Source organism: Monodelphis domestica, chromosome 8 (genome assembly GCF_027887165.1).
Source record: "Monodelphis domestica isolate mMonDom1 chromosome 8, mMonDom1.pri, whole genome shotgun sequence".
NCBI classification, from domain to species: Eukaryota; Metazoa; Chordata; class Mammalia; order Didelphimorphia; family Didelphidae; genus Monodelphis; species Monodelphis domestica.
The window spans coordinates 187,536,558-187,558,642 of NC_077234.1; the positions used below are offsets into that span (position 1 = coordinate 187,536,558).

Sequence of the window (22,085 nt, forward strand, 5' to 3'; positions counted from 1 at the left end):
CTGGGGTCTGGCTACTATGCCTATTATATATATTATGCCTACTATTTTTGGAGCCACAGGTGAGAGTTGAGAGAAAAATAGATGGCAAAGGTAGATGAGTAGACCTGAAACCAGCTTAGCAAACCTTCACACCAAAGGTGCTCATCCTCCCTGGGCTGCTAGGTGGTGCCATAGTGCACAGAACACTGGTCCTCACCCCAGACCTGCTAGTTTTCCTTGAACACCCAAATACTCCATCAGTACCTAAAGTGGGTTTGAATCCAAGTTTTCCTGACGCCAAGCCCAGTGCCCTAATATTATGTGATTTGTAAATTCTGGATGATTGATGATTGAAATTCTCAAAAGGCAGTATATATTAAATTTAAGTTAATTGATTAATTGGCTGCTCAAGAAATTAGCCAAATGACTCCTTCCTTAATCTGAAAGGATGCCAAGAAGTACAAGCAGAGCAAAAGAGCCAGGTCCAAGAGCAGCAGAGCCAGAGACCTGGACCAAACTAGCCTGATTTCCTCTTTTACAGACCAATATATACTCCTTGTGATGCTACTTACCATTTCATCCCTCCCCAAGACATCTCTGATTGGAAAATCATCACTGAAAAGATGGACCTAGAGATCCCAACCCCTCCTTCTTTACTTCGTCATAAGAAGAGGTAGGGCTTAAAGATGCCAAGAGAAACTTTTCTCTCCCAACCATGGGGTCTAGGTCAAAAAGGCTGCCTCGCTCAAGATGGCTAGAGCTTGCTGACTTCTAACCTAAGAGAGTTCTTGTTTACAGATGAAGGAGCAAGTCCCCACCTCACCTGTAACAAAAGCCAGCTCAATGTGAAGCCTGGAAGCCCAGCAGTAAGTAAATCACTTGGAAATTGGCTGACCTTCAAAACCCAAGGTTTTAAGAAAGGTTTCATATAAAATGACTACAGTTCAATATTAATTTCCCACAATGTCAGAAACCTATTTCCACTCCATCTCCTCCCACCCCCAATAGCCTCTGCAGTAGATACTTTTCACTCAGTGAAAAATGGTAGCTCAAAGAATCCTTATTGTTCTCCAACTTCTAGAAGGGGCATCCTCCCACACTTGGCATGATGTACCCCCACTGCCTCTTTGTATAAGATATTTACACATTGGGTGTTCACACATGGAATGTGCCTTCTGTACAAGAGCTATAAGAGACTTGAAAGAAGAAACTGATCCCCGCTGATTCTCTCATCCTCTCCCAACCCTATCTGAAGACACTCAAATTTCCCTCTAGAAAGAATAAAACGTATGCTAATTCTAAGTGTTCAAACTGTGTGGGGAGAGTAGCGAGAGGTGGGGATGTTCTCCACTAGTAGTCACATTCTCATTAATACATGCATGGTGCCTGACTAACTTTTGAACAATGTTATACAGTTACCAACAGAAGTGGATAAGAGTATGGGACAAACAACTTCAGATATGAAGCAATGGACAGGCAAAGGTGGATTGAGATCTGATTTGCTGGAATGGAAAAAAGGACAAAAGGAAGGTCATAAAGAAGGCCAGAGAAGCAAGACAGGTTCATCTTATGATATTATTATTGTTCAGTTGCATCCAATTCTCTGACCCCATTTGGTATGTTCTTGGAAAAGAGACTGACGTAGTTTGTCATTTCCTTCTCTGGTTCGTTTTACATATAAGGAAACTGAGACAAAAAGAGTGAAGTGTCTTGCCCAGGGTGACACAGTTAGTAAGTATCTGAGGCCAGATTTGAACTCAAGAAGATGAGTCTTCTAAATGATCAATCTATTGCAAGTATTAATAATATGGAAATAGGTCTTGATCAATGATACATGTAAAACCCAGCTGAATTGCCCACTGGCTATGGCGGGGGGGGGGGGGGGAGAATGTGAATCATATAACCATGGAAAAACATTCTAAATTAATTAATTAAATGAATAACTTTATTAAAAAAGAAGAGGAGTCTTCCTGACTCTAGGCCTGGCATATCACTCTGTTCATTGCTTATTAAAGAAAACTAAAATTGATAAAGACCTTAAAAGTTTGCAAAATATTTTAAATATTTTATCTCAAATGGTAACTATAATATCCTTGTGAGACAAATGCTACTATTATTACTAAGTTATAGATAAAAAAACCCTGAGATTAATGGAGGTTAAGTGACGTGCCCAGTGACAGACAGCTAGTAAGTGACTGAAGCTGGATTTCAAATCAGGCCTTCTTGACTGAGTCCAGTGCACTAGTGACTATACCACCTAGATGCCTAGGTTTCATGTGTAGCACTCCTTTTCTGTCCTACTATGTATATGCAAATACTCATGCCTTTGTTGTTCATTAAGTTCAGATTCAAAATTTCATCTTAAAGAGATCTGATTCATTGGGTTGGGTGGAGAGGATGACACACATTGTAATCACCAATCCATTTGAGTATTTAAGAATGATCAAATGCTTCCATAACATGTGGCTATGGATAAAATGGGTTCATTATCTCGTTATTGGAGAATATTTTTTATTTTGTTCACCAATTTCTGCTAGCCAAAAAAGAAAACTCTCATAAATATACCAAATAGTCAAATGTGAAATATATTGCCTTTACTTTAAGAATCATTTTTACCTCTGTTTTTGTGATGGTAAAATGATGGAAATCCTTGCTAGGAGGAGGAGCCTGGCTGTAGGTTTCGTATAGTATGTTCAACAGAAGAGAAGTCATGGCTAGTCGCTGCAGATTCTAGCTGGAAGCCACCACTAGACACCCAGAGCTCTGTGAGATTGTTTCTATCAAATGCTTCCTGTGTTCTAAATGGCACTTGTTCAGCTCTCCGCTCCAGCTTTTATATCGGAAAAAATTTGTTACCTTGGTTCCTGTGGTTGCCTCCTTGGTGGAAAGCACCTTCTGCCACTCCTGTTTGCAGGGGGAAATGTAAGTGCTATTTGAAAAGACTTGGGACAAGGTGCCTGCAAACAAAAGAAACCTGAACCACTCTGTCAAGTCTTCAGACATGAACAATTGCCAGGAGAAAAGCCATAGCATCTCTATTCAGGCCAGCATTTTCAGTTTATATTTATAGGAACGGGAAGGGGTTGGGGGAAGCACAGTAAATGTTCAACAGCGATGATGAGTAAATAAATAGATGGGAACCATGACTCCATTTCTGTTGGCAAACTATTGGTGTGCTTATTTAGTGAATGGTTGCTGTCTTTATGAGAAGCCCTGAGATCTCAAAGTGGTATTTGTCTAGAGGAAGAAAGTGATAAATGTCACTCTTCCTAATCTGACAGCATTATCCTTTTTAAGAGGTAAGTGGATATGACTGCTCAGTTTGCATTGCCTTAAAAACATATGCCACCAGAACACTGTGATGGTAGCTATTTAAATTTTTTTTCAATTTAATTTAATTTTTACCCTAATTTACAAGTGAAAGCAATTTCCAACATTTTTTTTGACAGTTATAATAAAAAAAGATTTATTACCATGTTTTTTTCTTTTGTTGAAATAAATGCACCATCCCACAATTTAAGAGGCTTAAATAAGCCACAAGCATCTTCCAGGTTGTACCCATGGCAAAATATTGCTAGACTTCCACTGGCAAGTTACATAATGCACTCGTACTAGGCAAAAAAAACTAAACAACTTTCCTCAACAACACTTTTTGCACTGTGTTTCTGGTTTACTGTACAGTTCCAGCATAAGAGCAAGAAGTTTGCAAATGTGTGCAAAGAGTGTAGTCAGTTCAGAGTATTGTTTAGTCATCATCATCTTCTTCCTCCTCTTCTTCTTCAAAACTATCTTCAAAGCCTTCACTATCTTCCTGGTCTACATCTCCCTCTATTGCTGTATCCCATTGTGGATGATTTTCTGGCACTGGCTTAGCTTCATGAACTTCCAACTTCAATGGTTTAATCTGGTCCAAACCCATATAGGAATCTGATCTTAGATACACTGTATACTGATAATTTCCAGGTTTTCCTGGAGCAGGGAATTTCAGTTCTACCTCTTCCATATCTTTTAATGTGCACACGTGATATGGCATAGAGATCAATGTTTGTTCCTTTCTATCAGCAATATAAAGCCACCACCACTCCTGTTTTTCCTCAGGAAAGTAAAGACTGTAAACCGGGTGTGTTATCTTTGATTTGGTTTCTAGCAGAGCTCTTTCCTTCCGCTGTATACTTTGTTGCAATTCTTGCCACTCTGCTTCATCATCTTTGTTTTGTTTTTCATCTTGTTCTCTGTCAGAGTCTCGGTCACTTCCATCATCTTTTTCACTTTGGGAGTCCTTATTTGTTTCTTCTTCCTCAGAGTCACTGCCTTTGTCAGATATGTCATCTTCATTTTCTTTTATGGCAGCTTCACTCCCAACAATCCCATTTGCCTGCTTTTGCTTCTGCTGCTTTGTCTGAGGCAATGGAACAGATGCTGTCTTTTTTTTCAAAGGTTTCTTTTTTTTTGATTTAGCAGTTTTCTTAGGTCCTTTACTCTTCTGCTGCCATCCTTTACTCTTATTTTTGTTTGCATCACCTTGCCCATCTTCTGCTGGCTGCTCTTCTGCAGCACAGATGGACTGTTCCTTTTCAAATACTTCTGCCATTGTCTGCTTTGTCAATTTGACCAATACTGTGACAAGAGATCCTACTGTGATATTATTGCTATCTTCATCATCTAATACCTGTGATTTTATGTCCATTGTCACAAATGGAAAACTCCCAAGGACAGCCATAACTTCTTCATATTTTTCATCTTCTAGGAAGTGTAGTAAGTTGCGGCGATCAGATTCTTTTAAACTCACTAAATCCTGGATAGTTTTGATTTTAAACTTTTTATGATTAGAAACCCTTCTAAGATTGTCCTCTTCAATATGAGGGAGCTGAAGAAGGGGAGATTTAAATTGCTGAAGCCCTTGAACAGACATCTGGGAAAGCTTCATACAGTTTTCCAGGGATCCCAAAGTTGGAGCACGAAACTCCCTTTCTTCACGGCTCCGAGCCATTATTATTAGTTGACAGATTACATTAACCATTTCTTGAAGTAAGGCAGGGCATTTTTTCAGGACAAATTGTTGATCTTCTTCAAGTGTTTCAGGAATTTTCATCCTAGCAAGATGAGATAGTAAAAGAACTCTGGCCTTCAAGCTGTACGGGCAAGTAAGTGGAGGCTCATTCTTCTTTAAATTAATACTGCCAATTTCTCTGATTAGCTGTGGTATCTGAATATTATCAGCTGGTCTGCTTGTGGCATCTTTATTATACTGAGGATCAAATTCAGAGGCCCCAGCTAAAACCATTATGAGACGTTTCATATCCATGTTTCGGGTTTTATACACAAAGTATGTATAGATTTGAGTTGTGCGAATTAAGATCTGGTCTCCACTATAGCGTATTGATCTATACCACCAAGAGCCCACTACAACTGGAAGGATAACCATAAATGCCAACCCATATACAAGCAAAACCAAAATTGAGTTCTTCTGATCCACAATCCAAGCTGGCAAAGCAATTCCAGAACTTGTGGCTTGTGGCCCATCTGGATTTCCATATTCTTCCCAATTTTTCCGAGACTCTTCATCAGTTAAAGCAGCATAGGCCTTTGCTATTCTCATGAACATCACTTCATCTCCTCCTTTATCTGGATGGTATTTAAGTGACAGTAAACGATATTGTTTCTTAATCTCTGTTACTGTTGCCCCAGGATCCAAATTTAAGACTTCATAAGGGTTGTATTCTTGATATTCTCTGTTTTGGAAACTTTGTATGCAAGGAATAAAAACAATGCCCACCCTGCAAGCAGAATTATTTTCTTTATTGTGGGAATTACATTTGGCTGGGGTTTTAATAACCGTAAACGATACCATAAACATCTTCCATATACTTTTCTGATATTTTTTAATCGTGTTTGCTCGGCGTTCTGGTCCCGGGGCCAGAGATAGTAAGTGGCCGGGATCACGATGAGCCCGACGAAGGAGGTGAGGAAGTAGAAGAAGGTGTTCCCGCTGTCATCGTACTGGAACTGCTGCCCGGCCATGACGACCCCCTCCTCCTCCTCCTCCTTCTTCTTCTCCTTCCCTTTCTCGCCGCCACGACCCCGCTGCGCGGTCGCGGCCCCGGCCCCGGCTGCGGTCTCGGTCCCAGCCCCCCAGGCTTCGTGTGGCGCAGCTAGGGCTGCTCCGCCGCCGCCGCCACCGCCGCCACCGCCGCCGCCCCCCACGCTACAGCAATTTCCAACATTAAAATTTTTATTATATTTTATTTTTTATGGTTACAATACTCAATTTATTTCCCTCCCATCCCACCACCACCTTTCCTGCAGCCAACACACAATTCCACTGGGTATTACTCGTGTCCTTGATCAGAACCTATTTCCATGTTGTTGTTTACACTAGGATGCTCATTTAGAGTCTTACGTCCCCAATCATATCCCCTCGACCCATGTAATCAAGCAGTTGTTTTTCTTCTGTGTTTCTACTCTCATAGTTATTCCTCTGAATGTGAATAGTGGTTTTTCTCATAGATCCCTCCAAGTTGTTCAGGATCACTGCATTGCCACTAATGGAGAAGTCAATTACATTCGGTTGTACCACAATGTATCAGTCTCTGTGTATAATGTTCTCCTGGTTCTGCTCCTCTCACTCTGCATCAATTCCTGGAGATTGTTCCAGTCCCCATGGAATTCCTCCAGTTTATTATTCCTTTGAGCACAATAGTATTCCATCACCAACATATACCACAATTTGTTCAGCCATTCCCCAATTGAAGGGCATCCCCTCATTTTCCAGTTTTTTGCCACCATAAAGAGCGCATCTATGAATATTCTTGTACATGTCTTTTTCCTTATTATCTCTTTGGGGTACAAACCCAGCAGTGCTATGGCAGACAGTCTTTTATTGCCCTTTTGGCATAGTTCTAAATTGCCTTCCAGAATGGTTGGATCAATTCACAACTCTACCAGCAATGCATTAATGTCCCAACTTTGCCATACCCCCTCCAATATTCATTATTTTCCTTTGCTGTCATGTTAGTCAATCTGCTAAGTGTGAGGTGATACCTCAGAGTTGTTTTGATTTGCATCTCTCTGATTATTAGAGATTTAGAGCACTTTTCATGTGCTTATTAATATTTTGATTTCTTTAACTGAAAATTGCCTATTCATGTCACTTGCCCATTTATCAATTGGAGAATGGCTTGACTTTTTGTACAATTGGTTTAGCTCTTTATAAATTTGAGTAATTAGATCTTTGTCAGAGGTTTTGTTATGAAGATTATTTCCCAATTTGTTGCTTCCCTTCTAATTTTGGTTACATTGGTTTTGTTTGTAAAAAACTTTTTAATTTGATGTAATCAAAATAATTGATTTTACATTTTGTGACTTTTTCTAGCTCTTGCTTGGTTTTAAAGTCATTCCTTTCCCAAAGATATGACAAATATACTATTCTGTGTTCACCTAATTTACTTATAGTTTCCTTTTTTATATTCAGATCATTCACCCATTCTGAGTTTATCTTGGGGTAGGGTGTGAGATGTTGATCCAAACCTAATCTCTCCCATACTGTCTTCCAGTTTTCCCAGTAGTTTTCATCAAAAAGTGGGCTTTGGTGCCAAAAACTGGGATCTTTGGGCTTATCATAGACTGTCTTGCTGAGGTCATTTACCCCTAGTCTATTCCACTGATCCTCCTTTCTGTCTCTTAGCCAGTACCAAATTGTTTTGATGACCACTGCTTTATAGTATAGTTTGAGATCTGGGACTGTAAGTCCTCCTTCCTTTGCATTTTTTTTTCATGATTTCCCTGGATATCCTTGATCTTTTGTTCTTCCAAATGAACTTTGTTATGTTTTTTTCTACTTCAATAAAAAAAATTGGTAATTCAATGGGTATGGCACTAAATAAGTAAATTAATTTGGGCAGGATTGTCATTTTTATTATGTTAGCTCATCCCACCTATGAGCAATCAATGTTTCTCCAATTGTTTAGATCTAGTTTTAATTGTGTGGAGAGTGTTTTGTAGTTGTGTTCATATAGTTCCTGTGTTTGTCTAGGCAGATAGATTCCCAAGTATTTTATATTGTCTAGGGTAATTTTAAATGGAATTTTTCTTTCTAATTCTTGCTGCTGAAATGGGTTGGATATATATATATATATATGCTGATGACTTATGTGGGTTTATCTTGTATCCTGCAACTTTGCTAAAGTTGTTGATTATTTCAACTAGCTTTTTGGTTGATTCTCTGGGGTTCTTTAAGTAGACCATCATATCATCTGCAAAGTGAGATAGCTTGATCTTTTGAGCTTGATATCAAAAAATTTTTTTTCAAGCTTGATATCATTGCCAATTTTAATACCTTCAATTTCTTTTTTTCCCTCTAATCGCTACATCTAGTGTTTCTAGTAAAATGTTAAGTAATAGAGCTGATAATGGGCATCCTTTTTTCACTCCTGATCTTATTGGGAAGGCTTCTAGTTTGTCTCCATTGTAGATGATGTTTGCTGATGGTTTTAGATATATACTGTTTATTATTTTTAGGAAAGGACTTTCTATTCCTATGCTTTCTTGTGTTTTCAATAGGAATGAGTGTTGTATTTTGCCAAAGGCTTTTTCTGCATCTATTGAGATAATCATGTGATTTTTGTCAATTTGCTTGTTAATATGGTCAATTATGTGGATGGTTTTCCTAATATTGAACCATCCTTGCATTCCTGGTATAAATTCCACTTGATCATAATGAATAAGTCTCATGATCACTTGTGGGAGACTTTTTTCTAGTATTCTATTTAAGATTTTTGCATCTATGATCATTAAGGAGATTGGTCTATACTTTTCTGTCTCTGTTTTTGACCTGTCTTGCTTTGGAATCAGTACTATATTTGTGTCATAAAAGGAATTTGGTAGAACTCCTTCTTTTTTTATGATGTCAAATAGTTTGTATAATATTGGGACTAGTTGTTCTTTGAATGTTTGATAGAATTCATTTGTGAATCCATCAGGCCCTGGGGATTTTTTCTTAGGGAGTTCTTTGATGGCTTGTTCAATTTCTTTTTCTGATACAGGATTATTTAAGTATTCTATTTCTTCTGTTAATCTAAGAAATTTATATTTCTGTAAATATTCATCCATATCACCTAGATTGCCATATTTGTTGCCGTATAATTGGGCAAAATTGTTTTTAATGATTGCCTTAATTTCCTCTTCATTAGAGGTGAGGTTTCCCTTTTCATATTGGATATTGTTAATTTGATTTTCTTTTTTCCTTTCTTTTATTAGATTGACCAGTACTTTGTCTATTTTGTTTGTTTTTTCAAAATATCAGTTTCTAGTCTTATTTATTAATTCAATAGTTCTTTCATTTTCAATTTTATTAATTTCTCCTTTAATTTTTAGAATCTTTAATTTAGTTTTTATCTGGGGATTTTTAATTTCTTAACTTTCAAGTTTTTTGATTTGCATGTCCAATTTGTTGTCCTCTGCCCTCCCTAATTTGTTAATATATGAACTAAAGGATATAAATTTCCCCCTGAGTACTGCTTTGGCTGCATCCCATACATTTTAAAAGGATGTCTCATCATTGTCATTTTCTTTAGTGAAATTATTGTTTCTATGATTTATTCTTTAACCAATTTTGTAGAATCATATTATTTAATTTCCAATTAATTTTTATTTGACTTTCCATGTACCCTTAGTAATTATTATTTTTATTGCATTATGATCTGAATAGTTTGTATTTATTATTTCTGTTCTTTTGCACTTATTTGCCATGTTTTTATGACTTAGTACATGGTCAGTCTTTGTGAATGGACCATGTACTGCTGAAAAGAAGGTATAGTGAGGGTTTTTTGAGTTTTTGAGTTACAAATAACATCTTTCCATATATTAATATAAACAATTTTAAACCCTTAAAGAAGAAAATTTAAATAAAAAAATTTCCCCTTTTCAATCTCTTTCTTATTTAGTTTTTCATGTTTCTCTTGATTTTTGTGTTTTGATATCAAACTTTACATTTAGTTCTGGTCTTTTCTTGACAAATACTTGGAAATATTCTATTTTGTTGAATGCCCATACTTTTCCCTGGAAGTATATAGTCAGTTTTGATGAGTAGGTGATCCTTGGTTGAAGACCCAATTCTCTAGCTTTTCTGAATATCATATTCCAAGCCTTGTGGTTCTTTAGTGTGGAAGCTGCCAGATCTTGTGTAATCCTGATTGCTGCTCCTTGATATCTGAATTGTCTGTTTTTGTCTTCTTGCAAAATTTTCTCCTTAACTTGGAAGCTCTTGAATTTGGCAATTACATTCCTGGGACTTGTCTTTTGAGGATTTAGTGTAGAGGGTGTTCTATGAACTCTTTCAATGTATATTTTGCCCCCTTGTTCAAGAACATCAGAGCAGTTTTATTGGATATTTTCTTGTAGTATGATGTCAAAATTTTCTGTTTATTTCTGAGTTTTCAGGTAGAACAATGATTCTCAAATTGTCTCTTCATGATCAGTTTTCCTGAACTATCATCTTGTCAGGGAGATATTTTGTTTTCCTCTATTTTGTCAGTCTTTTGACTTTGCTTTATTAATTCTTGCTGTTTTACAAGATCATTAGCTTCCAGTTGCCTAATTCTGGTCTTTAAGGACTGGTTTTTCCACTATAATGTTTTGATTTTTGCTGTGGGGTGGGCCAGCCTCCCACAGGGGATAGGGTCTTAGAGGTGGGACAGTGTTGGCAGACAGAATGATGGATGGGACACAGCTTTCTCAATCAACCTGCAGTACAGGTTTCTCAGGATAAACTGTTCTGCCTTGGCTGAGGCCTGGCTTTATTTTATACCCTCAAGATCACACATCTACTTGGCACACAGTTTCATTCTCAACATATATGTTTCCATAGAACCTAACAATAGACAGGAAACCTAGGGAGACTGTCAATGAAACATTGTTGTTAAGAGCTAGGTCAGAGGGTAGAATCAATATGACCCAGATATAGGTTGGGGAATTCAGAGCACACATTTGCCAGAAGTTTTTATGCCTAGAAAAGAGGGTCCTATCTAAGTGAGTATATAAGAATCCTTAGGTTTAATTTTGTAAGTGGGATCTCCTGGTAATATCCTGGGGGGACAGAGTGGGACATCTGTATTAACCCTATAAGCATGTTTCTCTCATCTATTTTTCCTGGGGCTAAGTAAGAATAATAATCATAGCAATTCCAATAATAAGGGGATGTTAATAAGGAAAGTCACTTAGGGGAGTTTCAGTGGATGTTTCCATCCTTCCTGGGGGCTGCTTTGCAGTACTTGGTTTCAATATATGACTGTGTCAAACAGTGGCTCCTGGCAGATTTTCCTTTTCTCTTTGGTCTATCCTGCTTTTTGTGGCTTTCAGCTGTTTCTCCAATTGGGAGTTCCTGTCCTTTATACTGTTATTTTCTTTTTGAACTATTTCCCACTTTTCTTGCCAAAATCTTTCCATCTTTTTGATAAACTCTGACTTAAATTCTTCAAGAGTTTGTGGCCAGTTTCCATTGGGGGGGGGGGGGTTGGATGCATTTATTTGTATGTCCTCTTCTGCTATTACCTCTGTAGTCTGGATTTTTCCTCCATGAAAATTATCCAGGGTCAATGCCTTCTTCTTGTTTTTCTTGGTGTTGGGAAATAGTTTTTCCTGGGTGTTAGTTTGCCCATCACTATGGTGGTTTTTCCTACCCTTTCCAATCAGAAGTCTGAGTGAGATGGGCAGGCTTTCTGTGTATGGAGCTAAGGAGCAAGGTTTTTGCCTGAGGCCACCTCTCAAGTTTTTGCAGCTTCTACTGTTTACTGCCCTACTATCTCCATTATAACAACTAGGTACCTTGAGGTTTCCCCTGGTAGTAGTATCTCCATTATAACAAGTACCCTGAGGTTTCTCTAGTACCTCTCTAGTCACAAGCCAGAGTATCCATTTACCACAACCAGAAATAATTCCACAGATTATCATCTTTATTACACTTGGCAAGACTTTATCTCCTGGCTTTATTTTTCACCTAAAATAAATGATAAGTATAGGTAAAATAAAGTTATCCCTCTTGTTTTTTCCTCACACCAACATGTGCATAGGATACACCTTGTTGGAAGAGAATATTTAAGATGGTATTTTTCTCTATTGAATAAAATGCTTTTTCATAATCCAGAAATGATGAGAGCAATGAAATCTTGTATTTTCCTCTCTTTTAATCAGTTTATCTCAATAAAGATTAGCCAAAGAAAGGACACTAATTTCCCTTTCTATGAAGTGATAGATGGAACAAGATACCTTTTCTTTTATCTTCAGAAGAAACAGGAAAGTGTTGGTATATTTCAAAATATGCCAAGGGAAAGGACTAAATTTTCTATGAAGCTCTGGGTCTTTGGGGCCAGTTGAGAGGGAACTGGATGCCTATAGTTCAAGGAAATTCTGTCAGAGGGTGGGAGAGACTTGAGGAAGAGAATGAGAATAGTCTGGAAAAATCAGTCCTAGTGATAACTGGTACAAGAAAAGACAAGTAGAGGAAGGGGAATGCTTGTCTGGTTTTGTTAGAAAATTGATGGGAGCTGAGATAGATGGAGAATCTTCTGCTTTGATTCAGGTGATAGAGTGACAGTCATTCCGAGTAGAGATTCAGATATTGCCTAAGTGAAATCATCTCAGCCTTTAGTCAGAACACTCGAGATATTCGGCATGGACTCCTCACACAATAATGCAAGTATTGGAAATAAGGGTTTTCAACTCTGATGTATCACTTCACACCTAGCAGATTGGGCTAACATGACAGCAAAGGAAAGTAACGAATGCTGGAGGGGATGTGGCAAAGTCCAGACATTAATTCATTGCTGGTGGAGTTGTGAATTGATCCAACCATTCTGGAGGGCAATTTGGAACTATGTCCAAAGGGCGATAAAAGACTGTCTGCCCTTTGATCCAGCCATAGCACTGCTGGGTTTGTACCCCAAAGAGATAATAAGGGAAAAGACATGTAAAAAATATTCATAGCTGAGCTCTTTGTGGTGGCAAAAAAATTGGAAAATGAGGGGATGCCCTTCAATTGGGGAATGGCTGAACAAATTGTGGTATATGTTGGTTATGGAATACTATTGTGCAAAAAGGTAAATAATAAAGTGGAGGAATTCCATGGAGACTGGAACAACCTCCAGGAATTGATGGAGAGTGAGAGGAGCAGAACCAGGAAAACATTGTACACAGAGACCAATACAATGCGGTACAATCGAATGTAATGGACTGGGCAATTTTCTTTGATTATATCTTGTATTACGATGTTGAGTTTGCTGTTTATTTCTGTTTTTTCTGGTAGTCCAATTATTCTTAAATTGTCTCTTCTCCCTCTATTTTCCAAGTCTATGACCTTGTCAGTGAGATATTTTATGTTCTCTTCTAATTTCTTGGTCTTTTGGCTTTGCTTTATTAATTCTTGCTCGTTGTCTTCCAGTTGCCTAATTCTGACCTTTAAAGCCTGGGGGCGGGGGGGTGGCATACCTTTTGATCCAGGCCCAGGAGGTGGATTCCCGGGGTCTATGCTGTTGTTTGTTTTGAATTTTGGTGCCCTAGAAGCATATAGTTTGAGATCGGTAAGGAAGGGTTTCTGGAGATCTGAACTTTAGCTTTCTCTAAGCCGCCATCTTGACCAGAATCCCCGATTCACTTTCTTAATTTGGGGTGTTGGCAATTTTCTTTTCCTTAAATTGCTTTAAAAGATTTTAAACCTTGGATCTTAGGATAATTATACAATCTCTCCATCAGGAAGGTGTTGACTAACACTAGAATTACCCCCAAGATACTTAGCTGAGCTATGAGGTATATGAATCAATTCTCAATCTCCCCCCCTCAAAAAACCCAAAAACCAAACAGAAGAAAGAAAAAACTCTATATCCTATGTGTATAAAATTATGAGCTAAAATAATATAATAAAAGGTCCTTGAATCACCAGTAAGGCTCAGTTGAGATAATTTACATCCTACAAGTATGCAGGACAATTGCAGCAATATTGCACTTATCCATCAGCAGCCAGGACTATAGGAAATTGCTATACTATAAAAGAGAAAAGGGAAAAAAGTCTGGGGTAAAAGAGAAGTATGATTCCCTGGTCTGATTTTTCCTTCCATAACAGGGAGAAGGGAGCCAAAATGAAAGCCAAACCAAAATACTTGTAAAAAAGTGTTTTTTACAGGCATGGGGAAGTTTAACCTCTGGATTTGTCAAACAGCCGCTTCCTCAAACCCATTACAAATAGCACTTGCTTATGTTTTTAGAAAGATACTACTTAATCCCAATACTATACAAACTATTTGACATAATAAGCAAAGAGGGAGTCCTACCAAACTCCTTTTATGACACAAGCATGGTACTGATTCCAAAACCAGGCAGGCCAAAAACAGAGAAAGAAAACTATAGACCAATCTCCCTAATGAATATAGATGCAAAAATCTTAAACAGGATACTAGCAAAAAGACTCCAGCAAGTGATTAGAAGGGTCATCCACCATGATCAAGTAGGATTCATACCAGGGATGCAGGGCTGGTTCAACATTAGGAAAACTATCCACATAATTGACCACATCAACAAGCAAACCAACAAGAACCACATGATTATCTCAATAGATGCAGAAAAAGCATTTGATAAAATACAACACCCATTCCTACTAAAAACACTAGAAAGCATAGGAATAGAAGGGTCATTCCTAAAAATAATAAACAGTATATATCTAAAACCATCAGCTAATATCATCTGCAATGGGGATAAACTAAATCCATTCCCATTAAGATCAGGAGTGAAACAAGGATGCCCATTATCACCTCTATTATTTGACATTGTATTAGAAACACTAGCAGTAGCAATTAGAGAAGAAAAAGAAATTGAAGGCATCAAAATAGGCAAGGAGGAGACCAAATTATCGCTCTTTGCAGATGACATGATGGTCTACTTAAAGAATCCTAGAGACTCAACCAAAAAGCTAATTGAAATAATCAACAACTTTAGCAAAGTTGCAGGATACAAAATAAACCCACATAAGTCATCAGCATTTCTATATAATTCCAACACAGCTCAGCAGCAAGAACTAGAAAGAGAAATCCCATTCAAAATTACCCAAGACAAAATAAAATACTTAGGAATCTATCTCCCGAGAAAAATACAGGATCTATATGAACACAACTACAAAACACTTTCCACACAACTAAAACTAGACTTGAACAATTGGAAGAACATTAACTGCTCATGGGTAGGACGAGCCAATATAATAAAAATGACCATCCTACCCAAACTCATCTATCTATTTAGTGCCATACCCATGGAACTTCCAAAAATTTTTTTTACTGATTTAGAAAAAAACATAACAAAGTTCATTTGGAAGAACAAAAGATCAAGGATATCCAGGGAATTAATGAAAAAAATACAAAGGAAGGGGGTCTTGCCGTCCCAGATCTCAGACTATATTACAAAGCAGCAGTCATCAAAACAATTTGATACTGGCTAAGAGACAGAAAGGAGGATCAGTGGAATAGACTGGGGGCAAGCAACCTCAGCAAGACAGTATATGACAAACCCAAAGATCCCAGCTTTTGGGACAAAAATCCACTATTTCATAAAAACTGCTGGGAAAATTGGAGGACAGTGTGGGAAAGATTAGGCTTAGATCAACACCTCACACCCTACACCAAGATAAATTCAAAATGGATGAATGACTTGAACATAAAGAAGGAAACTATAAGAAAATTAGGCGAACACAGAATAGTATACATGTCAGACCTTTGGGAAGGGAAATACTTCAAAACCAAGCAAGAATTAGAAAGAGTTACAAAATGCAAAATAAATAATCTGGATTACATCAAATTAAAAAGTTTTTGTACAAACAAAACCAATGTAACCAAAATCAGAAGGGTAGCAACAAATTGGGAAACAATCTTCATAAAAACCTCTGACAAAGGTTTAATTACTCAAATTTATAAAGAACTAAATCAATTGTACAAAAAATCAAGCCATTCTCCAATTGACAAATGGGCAAGGGACATGAACAGGCAATTCTCAGCCAAAGAAATTAAAACTATTAATAAGCACATGAAAAAGTGCTCTACATCTCTTATAATCAGAGAGATGCAAATCAAAACAACTCTGAGGTATCATCTCACACCTAGCAGATTGGCTAACATGACAGCTATGCAAAGTAATGAATGCTGGAGGGGATGTGGCAAAGTCGGGACATTAATTCATTGCTGGTGGAGTTGTGAATTGATCCAACCATTCTGGAGGGCAATTTGGAACTATGTCCAAAGGGCAATAAAAGACTGTCTGCCCTTTGATCCAGCCATAGCACTGCTGGGCTTGTACCCCAAAGAGATAATGGACAAAAAGACTTGTACAAAAATATTCATAGCTGCGCTCTTTGTGGTGGCCAAAAATTGGAAAATGAGGGGATGCCCTTCAATTGGGGAATGGCTGAACAAATTGTGGTATATGTTGGTGATGGAATACTATTGTGCTAAAAGGAATAATAAAGTGGAGGAATTCCATGTGAACTGGAACAACCTCCAGGAAGTGATGCAGAGCGAAAGGAGCAGAACCAGGAAAACATTATACACAGAGACTGATACATTGTGGTACAATCAAAGGTGATGGACTTCTCCATTAGTATCAATGCAATTACCCTGAACAATCTGCAGGGATCTAAAAAAAAAATACTACCCACAAGCAGAGGATAAACTGTGGGAGTAAAAACACCGCTGAAAAGCAACTGCTTGACTACAGGGTTGGAGGAGATAAGACTGAGGAGAGACTCTAAATGAACACTATAATGCAAACTCCAACAACAGGGAAATGGGTTCGAGTCAAGAACACATGTGATAACCAGTGGAATCATGCGTCAGCTATGGGAGAGGGAAAGGGGGGGAGGAAGGGGAGAGGAGGAAAAGAAAACGATCTTTGTTTCCAGTGAATAATGTATGAAAACGACCAAATAAAATAATATTTAAAAAAAAAAAGAAAGATACTACTTATCATTTTAAGGAAAGGCTCTGTTTATTCCTATGTGCTTGCGGGTTTTTTTAAATAAGAATAGGTATTGTATTTTGTCAAAAGCTCTTTTTCTGACTGTTGAGATAATCACAAGTCTTTTGTTGGTTTTATTATTGATATGGTCAATTATGCTGTTAGTTTTCCTAATATTAAACCAGCCCTGAAATCCTGATATAATTCCTACCTGGTCATAATGAATGATCCTTGTGATATATTGTTATAATGTCCTTGCCAGCATTTTATTTAAAATTTTTGTGTCAATATTCATTAGGGAAATTGGTCTATAGTTTTTGCTCTTCCTGTTTAAGCACCATATTTGTGTCATAAAAAGGAATCTGGTAGAAGTACCTCTTTACCTAATGGCATCTTCTTCTGAAGCTTTTTCCTAGTTGTTTTTTTTTTGGTTGTTGTTGATGCTGTTGTAGAATTGATACTAAAAACAAAAGGTAAGGGTTTAAAAGAAAGAGAGAACTGATAGAGTCTGAATACAAAGCAGAATATAATATATTTTTCTTTGTTTGTTTGTTTTTTGTTTGTTGGAGATCTCTTCCATAAAATAAGTAATATAGGAAAAGGTTTACATGATTGCACATGTAAAATCTATGTCATTGCTTATCATCTCAGAGATGGAGGAGAAGTTCAAAGTAATGAAAGAGGGAAGATGGAAGGGAGGGAGATAATTTGGAACTCAAATTTTTAAAAAATTAATGTTAAAAAATAAAACATATTGAAAATAAAATAAAACAACAACTTTCTTTGCCATGTCTATGGTACCTTCATCCTCTACTCTGCTATCCTTTTTCTGCTTCCTTTTATGTGTTGTTTCCCTCTTTTAGAATAGACATTCATTCTGGGCAGGAACTTTCTGCATCTTCTTTGTATTCCCAGCACTTAGTACATTGCTTGGCACACAGTAAGAGCTCCATAAATGCTTGTTATCTGTTTGTTCCTGAGGGTCATGATCAGAAGAGTAGCTGTCATTTTTTCCTCTTTCCAAAGGATGTAATTATCATTACAGCAATTTTTAAAATTAGCTAGAAGCATTAGCTGCTCTGTTTTCAACAGAGAAAGAATAACAGCAGATATATGGCTAATAAAAGTTCCCTATTGTTACTATATCATGAACTATCAGTGGTTTTAGACTTATATCACATTTTAAGCCCTCAATAATATTCTCCAACTTGATTACTCACCTCATTAACTAGTCCTGAAGATGAATTACTTTTGACTATTTCCACAAAAATCAAATTGATGGAGATGGGCAGTGCTAGAAGTGAGATTCTTATGTTCTGAAATATTGTATTTTTTACCAGTTATCACTAGTTAAGCATAAATGACAAAATCTGGATTATAAATCATTCAACTGCTCAGTATTATTAATCACCTATGATGGTCTTGTATTGTTCTGTACCCTCCCTATGTTCCCTACCTAGATAAGGGCATTCCAGGAGGTCCTAAGACTTCAACACTGACAAATGATGGCAGGTGGGACAATAGAGGAAACATAAGACATCCACATTGAAGACTCTCACAGTCTAGGGGAATTCCCCCAAACTTGCACATGACCTTTATTCCCTTTTCGGTGTCCTTAAGTTCACCTATGATATGTCAGACCCCAAAACACACCTGTCCCTGGATTTGTGCCCTCCTTCTTTATGCCCATTTAAAATATTTTTTTCTGCCTAGAACATCCCAGAATGCCCAGGGGTGGGCTATTCTGGGAAAAGGTGAAGAATTCCCTGGAATAGGGAGTGATAAACATTAAAACCATAAATAAATATGTAAACCCTAATCCACAGCTAAAACCATTCCATCAACCACAGGCCATTCAATCAGCCTACCACTTGAAGCCTTCTAAATATGTCTCCTCCTAATAGATATTGAGCTTCTTGAGAACAGACTACCTTGCTTTTTTATGTCTCCAACACAGCACAGTGATGTGCCCATAGTAAATGCTTAATAAATGTTTACTGTTTGATCCATTTTACTGCACTTTCATGTTTTCAAGAAACTTTTGCATGCATTATTTCACTTGATGCTCCTAACAATCCTAAGGAATAGGTAGTAGCATTATTCCTACTTCTAAAGATAATTGAAACTCAGAGGTTAAGTGATTTGCCTTTGGTAACACAGTTGGTAAATGTCTGAGGACAAATTAGAATCCATATATTTCTGGTTTTAGAGTGAGCTGTATATCCAGTTTAACATATTCATTAAAAATAATAATAATTAAAGAGGGTGGGTAGTGATAAAAAATAAAAAAAGACCTACCACGTTGGAGAGGAATGAAGAAAAGGAAAGTCTCCAAAAAGATCTTTTTTAGAGAAGATGTAGAGGGGGGGAAAAGCAATATGATGCGGCAACTTTTTTAACATTTAAAATTAAATTGTATTTGAATATACGATATTAAACCTAGTTAAAGACTAGACATCTAATTAATCCAAATAGACAACATGAAGTACATATAAGCATGTCCTCAGTGCCAGCATGGCCTACAGGCAATCTTTTCCTGTGTTTTATAAAGTCTAAACATTACTAAACTATCAACAGGATTTTCATATAACTTGGAGCCACAATGGATATTACCGTTTATGTTTTATAAACAGAGTTAATGGATATCAGTGTGGCAGGGAAGAATGTTAGCTGAGACTTGATAGTGAGGTTTCTATAGAGAGCTACCACTCAGTACCACTTACGAAATATAATTTGTTTTCAAGGAGATTTTGAGTAGGTACACACCTTAAATTATCTTAGCACTAGTTCTATAATAACATTCCCAGCTGTATTCATGATCCTACTGCTTTATTCTACTCTTTTTCCTCCACTAGGTTTCTCCTCTGACCTATGTGCATGCCTCTACATGCCTGGGAGCTGATGAAAGATATTTAATCTCTATAATGATACACTCTTTTATAGGAGATCAGCCAAGGAGATATTACAAGGTAAGTACTCACTTATGAGATACATGATCTCAAAAGTATGGTTTTGAAAGGGGTCAAAGGCTTTGTTGTGTTGGAAAGAATGATAGGAGAAGATGAATTGCTCGTGCTTATCCCTCCCACTAATGTTTTGGTAACACCTTATGATTTATGAAAGTTTTAAGACAATTTTTGTGGCCAGGAATGATAGGCATATAAAAGTCCAGTGAAGAGGAGTGAGGGTGTCTAACCTTAACCTTAAAAAATTTCAGTGTTAGGCACTGATATCATGAGGACGGGAAAGGTCCTAATTGGGACCAGAGTTAGGACTAGAGATCCTCTGCAGAGAGAGATAGAAAAATCTCCTAGAATCTAAGAAGGGGTTCTTTAAGTTGCTACCTAGGTGTAGTCACCAGCAAGTGAAAAGGCAGATCAAAGAATGCCACCTCGGAATTTAAAACTGAAAGGGTCTGCACAGATCCTCTTCTCCAAAATCCTTATTCTACAGATGTGGAAACTGTCGACATGGAATCTAGAAATCCCCAAACTTGGAACTTAGTTACAAGTAACCTAGTAAGATCTGATGAACCTCAAGTTTAGTCAGTTGGAAAGATGGAGACCCCCCCAAAACTTACCCTTGTTCCTACTCCCACAGTTCTTCCTCTGAATGTGGATAGCATTCTTTCTCATAAGTCCCTCAGAATTGTCCTGGATCGTTGCCTTGCTGCTACTAAAGAAGTCTTTGCTTTTCCAGTCTTTTCTGCAGACTTCTTTTTCTCTCCTCCACATCTAATCTAATATATTATGTTACACTATGTCACTTAAAGTTTCTCTGTTTTGCCTATTAGCTATATGTTCTGTTACACTGTTTTTATTTGCACAGTCCTGCTGTCTTTATTTATACTGTCCAATACCTGGACTATTGATAACACCATTGTAAAAGCCCATAATCAAGTTGGGCAAACCCTTTCCTTGGCTTGGCCATAATTCCTTATGGATTCTGAGTTTGCCACCAGATCCATTGAGGTCGCATATTGCCTATACAGCCTTTTGTGTTTTTTTTTTTTGCTTTTGCTAATTGTTACATAGATGATGCTGAATGTACTCCATCTAACTGGTTACAATTTGTATCAGTAACCTTTGTAGAATTTATGGGCTCTTGTGATTTGGGGGATTTTGATACTTCTTTGAATGTGTATTGCCTGTTATATTACTGTTTTATAAAACTGTTACTTGGTGAAAATCATTTGCACTCACACTGTGGATCCTAGCCAAATTAAAAAGGAAAGGGATCTCATTTTTCAGTGAAAAATCTTTGTATTCTGCCTCTCTTTGAGTAACACAGTAGGTCACTGATTGTGAACTATAAATTTAAAAAAAAATTTTTTTTATTGTTTTTCCTTGTATGTTCAAAAAAGTATTTCAGTTTTTTTTCTTCTCATTTTTGGTACTTGTAGTATATGCCCAACTTTAAAGAGAGCCGTCCAGCAGTCTCTCTGAGGGTCTGAGGTTACTGTCTAGATGTGACAATCTGGTTGAAAAATGGAGATGAGAGACACTGTATGCTCAGGCCAAGTGCTTAGGCATCACATAGTGTTCTGCCATAGCATGGAGGTTCATTTATTATATAGGCTGGTAATTACATACTTGTTTGGCACACAATCAATTTTCTAGATATGTGTTTCCATGGAACTTAACAACAGACATGTAGCCTAAGGAGATAGTCAATGAAACACTGTTGCTATAGATGAATGTCATAAACAGGTGATCTAGAGGTTAGTTCTCCCTGACCTAGGAGAATCATTCTTAATTTTGTTCAGCTTTCACAATCAATCACAATTACTTAGGAGATGGGTAACAAAAAATTTCGTAGCTAAGTACAAGGTTAGGGGGCAATTTAGTGACAGACAAGATTTGGGGTTTTCCTCAATTTACAAGTTCTTTTTTTTTTCTTTTGTTACTTTAAAGCACTTTACAATGTTGCTTGGTTTCTGTCCATAAGCAGAATTCAGTGGAGTGGAGTGTGTCTTGAAGGTGATTGATGTTCTTGGCTTGCCTGACTTGTAATGGGAGTGAATGTAGCTCTATGGAGAAGGAAGGGAGGGGGGGAATGGGTAATGATCTTTGGACTTTAATTCTGTAAATGCAATAGTTTTGGAGCAATAATCTAGGAGGATT

General features: G+C 37.3%; 1 protein-coding gene across 1 annotated transcript; it reads right to left on the bottom strand.

Annotated features, from left to right (window-relative positions):
* Window positions 1–3,428: 3,428 nt before the first annotated feature.
* Window positions 3,429–6,093, bottom strand: LOC100015912 (translocation protein SEC63 homolog). The gene is given in 2 exon segments (XM_056808375.1): window positions 3,429–5,715; window positions 5,718–6,093. Coding segments are annotated over 2 exon segments (2,274 nt in total). The 5' UTR covers window positions 6,001–6,093; the 3' UTR covers window positions 3,429–3,724.
* Window positions 6,094–22,085: the final 15,992 nt, after the last annotated feature.